Source organism: Microtus ochrogaster, chromosome 7 (assembly GCF_000317375.1).
Source record: "Microtus ochrogaster isolate Prairie Vole_2 chromosome 7, MicOch1.0, whole genome shotgun sequence".
NCBI classification, from domain to species: Eukaryota; Metazoa; Chordata; class Mammalia; order Rodentia; family Cricetidae; genus Microtus; species Microtus ochrogaster.
This window is the reverse complement of record NC_022014.1, coordinates 12,634,483-12,642,831: the sequence shown is the minus strand read 5'-3', so window position 1 is coordinate 12,642,831 and position 8,349 is coordinate 12,634,483. Positions and strand designations below refer to the sequence as shown.

The 8,349-nt window shown below is 46.6% G+C and overlaps 1 protein-coding gene across 2 annotated transcripts in view; it reads right to left on the bottom strand.

Annotated features, from left to right (window-relative positions):
• Nucleotides 1-8,349, bottom strand: part of Snx29 (sorting nexin 29) — a 442,208-nt gene that overhangs the window by 368,756 nt on the left and 65,103 nt on the right. For both annotated transcript variants that reach the window (XM_013347415.2, XM_026780573.1), the window contains 3 exons: nucleotides 7,084-7,154; nucleotides 5,753-6,001; nucleotides 2,717-3,089 (listed from right to left, as the gene is read on the bottom strand). In XM_013347415.2, coding sequence (XP_013202869.1) covers nucleotides 2,717-3,089; nucleotides 5,753-6,001; nucleotides 7,084-7,154 — 693 coding nt within the window. The remainder of the gene's footprint in view (nucleotides 1-2,716; nucleotides 3,090-5,752; nucleotides 6,002-7,083; nucleotides 7,155-8,349) is intronic.

The window sequence follows — 8,349 nt, the reverse complement described above, 5'->3', positions numbered from 1 at the left end:
AGAGCTAAAGGGCCAAGCGGTGATTAAATGAACACAGTGTCCGTGTAATTATTTCGGGTAGAGCTAGCCATGTGGGCGGCCGGGTGCCGGGATGCAGCCCGCCGCTACTATTTCTACATAAGATGGTTGAAAAACTCCTTTCCATAATAAAGTGATTGCCTATTCTGAAGGAAAACAGTAAACAAAGCCAATGTTTGTGATGGAATCTGGATAAAGAGGGATCAGGCACCAAAGAATTGTTTAAATTACCAGTAAATAGAGTAAGCCCAAATTTGGGCCACCAGATCCTAAAAACAAGAGAACATCAGACTTTGCTGCCAGAAGCAGCAGCAAGCCAAGCCGAGCCTCCTGGCCTGACCTTACTCCCCGACAGGACTGCTGTGTGCAGACTCTAGACCTCTCCTGTGACTACGAGCTTAAATCAAAAGCCAAGTATTACTCAATAAGCCACTCATCACTGCTCAGCTCCTCCCCAGTTAGCTCTGTAGACTCTTCAATCAAGATGCACCTGGATACCAGGGAGAGGCTGTCCATGGTCCATGGAGGCCCAGGCTCCCAAAGTCACCCAGCACTGCTGTGTGCCTTTTACACATCACAATGGCCCTGGCTTACAAGCTGGCCTCCTCTCCAAGCTGCTCTACATGGCACCAGAAGTAGGAAAAAATGGCTGGGTTTGGGGCATCGACTCACGCGCGCTCACCCGCAGAGCCGCACAATGCAGTGGTATTCTCAAGCCCTCACAGAACTGAAGGCGGTTTCAATGATTAACCGTATGTACCAAGAGGACTGGGCAACTCTGTCAGATACTTGGTCAAACATTATGCTAGAAGTTGCTGTGAGGGTATTTTTTGAAGATTAACATTTACATCAGTGGATTTTTAGTTAAACAGATTATCCTGTTGGAATAGGTGTGACTCAGCCAAAGAGCAGAGGCTGCAATACAAAAACACACAACCTTGCCACAAAAAAATAAAAAGGAATTCTGCTAGCAAACTGCCCCTGGGCTTGAACTGCAACTCTTCTGCTGCCGATGTCTACCTATGGATTCAAACTAATCACATCCCACACTCCTACGTGCCAATTCTCCAAATCAGGAGAAAGGAAGAAAAGGGAAAAGCATGGTGACGCATATCAAATCTCAGCACTTGAGGAGACTCAGGCCAGCCTGTGCGCATGTGCACCCCAAGCATGGTTCCTGGTGCCTACAGAGGCCAGAAGAGAGCATCAGACACCCTGATGCTCACCATATGGGGTGTGATTAACTACTGAGTACTCTCTCCAGCCCCCAAAACTTTCTAAACAGACAGTCTCCAGAGAAATAAAAAGCGCTGGTTTTACACAAACATGAACAACAGAAGCATAGCACTGGGGGCATCCTGGGCTATTAAGAGCACCATTGCATTTCAGCCCCATAAAGACACTTTCACACATGTTCAGGACACACTAGGGCTATGAAGTCAGCCATGATAAGCACCATGTCCTCTAGAGCTGAGGAGAAAAAGTGGCTGGTGTCAACTGTAGAAGCAAGGGTAAACAGGGAACTGTTGGCCCATGTGACATCACTCAATGTGTGTCAAAGGCCTCAGACATCATGTGGCTAGGCTCTGCAACACCCCCACAAGTGGTGGATTTAAATCTCCATCCCACCCAGGCAGCAAGAGCAGACAGATTGAGCTCTGGGAAGCAGCGACCTGAGCCTGAGCATCAGCTTGGCTAAGTGCTCTGCCAAATCTCAACTCCGTGGAATCCTGTTCTTCCATCCTGCAAACCAGAAGTGATACCCACTAACCTAAAACAGCACCACATGGGTCAGGATGTTGACACAGCACTGCTCCCAGTGTGCTTGGTCTTTTGGAAATAGTCTCATTTGGTCCAGGTGCTGACCTTGAACTCTCTAAGTGGCTAAAGACAGTCTTGAACTTCTGTTCCTCCTGCCTCCACCCACACGAGCTCTGACGAGAGATAAACACCACCACACCCAGCTCATGCAGTGCTGAGCACAAACCCAGAATTCTGTGACCAATGGAGCCACAACATCAGCTGTCGCAGTTCTTAGGTTAAGTCTTATTGTCACACAGGGTAGTAATCTCTTCTCTTAGGCTCTCAAGAGCCAATCAATGACACTCCACTTTTTCCTGAGCATCCTATACTAGTGCAAAGTTAGAGATGGAGGAAAGCAATTTCAAAGTACATAGTTTGATGCCAATTTTGCATTTTGTCCATTTAAGTAGACTTCCCCTAATTCTCAGCAGGGTAAAGTCATAAAGACCTAAAGAATGAATAATACCCCCAAAGAAATTTTTAAAAGTGCACACTATTATGCATACGGTGTGTGTGCATGTTCATATGTCACATTCATATGTTCCTGTGTATGCACACATGCCTTGGTGCACATCTGGAGGTCAGAGTTCAAGCTCACATCTCCATCCTGTCCTTCACCATGTTTGAGGTAGGAGCTCTTGTTTTCCCTGCTATGTATCCCAGGCTATCTGGTGTAAAGCCTCCACCTTCCACCTCCCATTGGGAGCACGGGAATAACAGGTGCCTGCTCTGCCGCATCCATCTGGGATGCTGGGGATTGGCACTCAGGTCGTCAGGCTTGCATGGCAAGATTTACCCACTGAGCCATCGCTCCAGCCCAAAACTCACTCATTTCACTCATTTCCTAGAAAATGGCTGGCATAACTCCCTCACCATGAGCTCCGGTGGGACTTACTTGTCTGGTGACTCAGAGTGACCTGTATGCCTCCTTCCTACTGGGGTCCTGCACACATCCTCCTCGTTTTCATCCACATCATCATCGATGCTCTTCACATCAAGCTTCTGGAAGCCCAGCTCCCCATTCAAAGACGCAGCATCCATTTTCCAGGAACTGCTGCTCTGGCTCCCATTGGAGTTTGGCCCAAAGGGGTTTTCAAAGGTTGATGTGACATTGATGGAGGAGCGGTCGGAGTTCTCCTCCGAGCTTTCTGTAGTTCCAGGCATCTTTTTTAAAGTGTTCCCAATGCTCTGCTCCTCCTCATCATCATCAAAAGAGACAATGTTGGTCACCTTCTTCTTCCTCCTCCTCTCCCTCTTAGATCTGGCATCTGGCAAAGGAAAAGCTGTGGTAGTAGACAGAAGGAAGGCCAAGCTATGCTCCCGTGGGGGAAGCAAAGTCTATTATCACACCAAGAATAAACTGTGTTGGGGCTTTCGGGTTATGAGGTTTTTTGAAATAGATTTTTTTTCATACAATATACTCTGAATGTAGTTTCCCCTAGCTCCCTCCCAGATCCTCCCCACCTCCCCACTCACTCAGATCCACACCCTGTCTTTCTTTCTCTCTTATCAGAAGACAAACAGGCATCTAACAATAAAATTAAGACAAACCAGAATAAGACAAAACAAAGAAACAAACAGAAAAAGCACAAGAAACGCACACAAACGCAGACACACACATTTGCACATAAAGATACAAAATCAGAAACCTTAATATATAAGCAGCAAAAGAGCTGTAAGATGATGATAAAAAAAAAAAAGCCCAGACAAAGCATTATGAGATCAAAAACTCCCCAAAATACCACTGAGCTTGTTTACAGCTGTCATTTACTGCTGGGCATTTTGTAGGTTTTTTAAAAACTGTTTTTAAATGTAGGTGTGTGTCTGCCTGGTGTGTGTGTGTGTGTGTGTGTGTGTGTGTCTGTCTGTCTGTCTGTCTGTCTGTCTGTCTGTAAAATATGCGCAGATCCTTTGCAGCTGGGATTATAGGCAGCTGTGAGACGTGGATGCTGGAGACCACACTCAGGTCCTCCAGAAGAACAGCAAACACTGGGGAGGACAGAGGTACTGCAGGCAGAACCTATTACTGTTGTTTTGCTAACGCTCATATCAAATATTCCTCTAAATACTTCTGTTTATACCAGAGGTTAGTGATTCTCTCAACTTTGGTCAGAGCAGTTTCTTTTTGTACTGGGCAGCATTCAATGCATAGACTCATAACTGGTCAAAGTATTGAGAATAGGCCAGTGTGAGCGCTCATCCCTATGAGACATCATGACCAAACCCACTCCGCCCCACAAGGCTTAGCGTACATCATGAAAAAGGAGGCAGAACTAACGTAAGCTCCAGAAGGCAGGGAGGAGTGCTATAAGATGACATCTGCTGGACGTGATTCGGCTGTTGTAGTAATGAGCTCACAAGAGCAGTGATTACTGCATAGGACCAAGCCAGTCAACACGCCAGCGTGGTGGAGGAGGGGGTCAAGAGGACTTACCCTATCTGAGGAGCTACTGACAGTCGATGGCTGCTAGAGAAGGGAGTGTGCATTTTCTTCAGGGGGCTGTGTTGCTAAGTTGCTTGCGCTCCAGTGGATAGCCCACACCCATGCTTTGAGAGCAGCAGAGAGATTTTATATACAAAGAGGAAATGAAGGTGGGAAGAAAAAAGGTTAGGGGAGGGTGGGAGGCAGACATGATCACAACACAGTGCATACAAGTATGAAATTGTCACAGAATAAATGAAACACTCTTTTTTAAGAAAGGCTAAGAAAAAAAAAAGAAAGAAAGGCTAAGAAGAAAAGTTCTGAGGGGAGAGCTAGGGAGCTGGCTCAGTAGGTAAAGTTCCCACTGCACAAGCAGAAGGACTTGAGTTTGGACCCCATCCTGGGGAAGAGCTGGTCACAGTGGTGTACACCAGCAACGGCTCCAGCCCTGGGAGGGCAGAGACAGGCTGATCCCTGGAGCTTAGTGGCCAGCCAGTCTAGACAACTGGTGAGCTCTGGGTTCAGCTCAGAGATTCTGACTCAAAACAAAAGGGAGGAAGCCACCCCACAATGACCTCTGACCTTTGCATTTACATACATGTGCAAACGAAATGCACAAACAAACACACATACACAAAGACAGACAGACAAACAAAAATAGACAGGCAGACAAAACAGAATTCTAAAAGTGGGGTCCGGTGGTTCAGGGGCTAAGACAGGAAGATCCAAGTTCAAGACCAACATGGGCTGCAGAGTCAGTTCACAGCCACCCTTAACAACATATACAATAAGACCTTGTCTCGAAAACAAAAAGTAAGAAAAGCTGGGGACATAGCTGGCAGAGCACTTGCCTAGTATGTATAATTTTCACTAGAAAAATAATTTTTTTTTAATTTTAAAGTGATGGCCATGATTACTGCCTTAAGGGATTTGGGAAAGACACGGATCAGGATTTAACCCCCAGGTTTTGGTTTCTGCTATATAGCAACTACTAACAACTCCAAATGCTCTACAGGTATCATCAGCTTCTCACAAACCTATCTTAACTGAACCGTTCCCCTTGCCTGCCCATAGTCACAGCTCAGAGCTACCCTTTACCTCAGGCACTACTTAAATCGCATCCTCCCTACAGGCAAGCCCAAAAGCCTTCTCTCTGCGCAGCCCATGCTCTCATGCCATATACAAGAACAATAAGTTGTTTGTGTCATTTGTTTTTAAATATCACCCCTGCCCATCCCCAAGAAGATTAATCAGGTGCTAGCAGAGTCTCAACTCACGGCTGAGCACAAAACATGAGGAGGAGGAGAAGTAAGTGCTGGAAGAAGACCCACCTGGCTTCCTACCCTTCCTGTTGGGTCCCTCTCACAGGGAACGAAGACAAAAGCAAACACCAGGAGACTGTGCTCCCCAGAGGAGAGTAACAACCGCCAGGTGGGTTCCTCTCAGCCCTACTCTCATTTCCTTCTCACTGGCCCTCCTACGCCACCTCGTGGGCCCCTTCTGGCTCACCAACATTGACGTTCTTGGAGATGACAGGCAGAGGGTCAGTCTCCTGCTCCGGCTTGATGAGAATAGAGACAGCAGAGGATGCTGTGATCTCCCTGAGAAGGCTGCTCATGCCCTGCGTGGACTCCTTCAGCAAAGACGTCACATTCTGTGTTGACTCCTTTAAGAGGTCAGAGACAGTGGGAGCAAATTTGCTCTGCCCATTCAAATCCTTGTTGTCAATGTTAATTGCAAAGAGTATGGAGTTCAGACCTGCCACAAAGGAGGGGGAGGAGGTTACAGTGCTTGCTGTCATGCAGTCACACCTCCATCAGCAAGGAGACCGTCTAAAGGGACATAAGAGGACAAATCTCATCTTCAGCATCTATAGAACCATCTGAAACTGGCATTGGCAGATAGAAGTTCATATGAACGGTCATTCCACATTCCATTCCTGGGTGTCAAAAGACAAATAGAAACAAGAACCACCCAGGAGAAGACCATGGAAGAAGTTCTGGAGAGAGGCTGCCTGGCCTGAGCCACAGAACAGAAACCCTGGTCAAGCAACTTGCCACCTCCCTGAGCTCTAGTTTCTTTGCCTGCGCAATGGCAACAACAGTAACCCTCTTGGGATTGTGAGCACTAAAGATTTCACCTACTGAAACCTCAGGAGCTCAGTGCGTTCCAAGAACGCCATTACAATTGCTTTATCCAAGAGTGACACCAGCATCCTATGGCCTATAAAGAAAAGCATGGCCAATGCCTGACTTTCTCGTCCCTAGATGAAACTAACATGACCCTCGATATGTAGACTTAATGTCAGGTTTTAGAAGAAAAAGTATGTAAAAACAAAGAATTTGGAAGAAAGACAAGCTATCACACTGATCACCCTTGAAGGGACAGTCGAGCAGCAAAGGATTTCTCAAGCCACAACACATTGATCCAGGGCCTTGCTCCATGCTGATAAGCCACATACATGGCCTTTTCTGTTCTATGGCTCTCTTGAAGCCCTAAAAAGAAAATCGAAGAGCATTCTCACCTCACAGAGGAGGAAAGAAGAGGAACAGAGTGATAGGATTCAACTGACATGCAGCAGAACCAGGAGTCAAGGCAGTCTGCCCATCCAGTCCCTTCACGGCTCACCTGGCAGGTCACAAGCCAGACCTTCAATCTCATGCCTCATCTGCATGGAGATCAAATTCTAGATAAACAGCCCCAACTTAAGAAGCCAACAGTACACTTCTAATCATGGGGACACAGAACATCACAGAATGCTTGGGCAATAAATGCACCCCAGAGCCTCTCTATTCACCAAACTTCTTGGGGCTCAGCACCCTTGTCTCAACCAGGCTTACCAGCTGCCATGGTAGGGAGCATGCTGGACCTTTCTTCATCCATCACAAAAGACCAGTCTTCATAGAACGTGCTGCAAGGCAAAGAGCAGGGGAAACTCTTAGAGAAAGGCAGTTCTTGGCATTCACACACTGGCTAATGATGCCATTGATGGCTCAGAAAACACCAGGCCTGGCTGGTTACCCAGAGGGAATTTTGTTCCTCTCCACTCTGAAGCTTCTCACTAGAAACAAAGGTTTGAATGCACAGATCCTACAACTTCCTTCTTGGTCCCCTGAGACCCTGAGCTTTAGAGGACTGAAATAGACGTATGCAAACATATTTATAAAGAGGCAGAGCTGAAGAGGACAGAGGAATGGACTCCACTCAACAACGTAACCCGGAGAAAGGAAGTCCAGGCTCACTAACAGGGTTTACCTGATTGGCTAATACAAGAAGAGATGATCTCAGAAGCAATTACAGAGCTACAGGGCTCCATCAAGCAGGGCATCCACTTATAAAAATTGCTAGGCTACAAACCCAAACTCCAAGTTAGCCAAGGAAAGGGCTGGGAGGGTAAAAGGTCCCCGTGGATTTCAGTAGCAGCTGGGGAGGCTCAGTGAAGGCTGCGGGTAGACAAGGCAATCTAGCCAATCAATGATACAGTGGGGCCTAAAAGCAGGTCTCCCAAGTCCAATTTCCAAGCACTCTATATGACTCTTAAGCAATAAACCACCAGAGTCAACAGTGCCAGGTGACAGAATTCTAAGTGCAGTTTCAATAACATCAATTCAGTACTGAGTGGCCCGTAGTTCAGCAAGAGATGTGAAAAACCAGCTGCTGATGTGACCGACTACAAGACTACAAGGGGGGCAATGGGATGATGACAAACACCTTGTCAAGCTGGCATTTTGACTGTACCCAATTCCACCACAAATTGGAATCATTTGAAAATCTGAACTAGCTTTCATATATGTAGATGAACCTTGAGTGTGAGTGTGTGTGCCCATGAATGTGCTTGCATATAGAGAACACCCTCCAGTATAATTCCTCAGGATCCATTCACCTTTTTGGAGACAGGGTCTCTCACTGTCCTGGAGATCACCAAGCGGGCTAGACTGGCTGGCCAGTGACTCCCCAGGGACTGCCTGTCTCTGCCTCTTTATCACTGGGACATGCACCACTGTGCTAACTCTTCCTACATGAATTATGGTTACTCTTGTTTTAATTATCTTTTTCTTCTTTGTTTTATTTTTTTTTATTTTTTATTTTTTTTTTTTGGTTTTTCG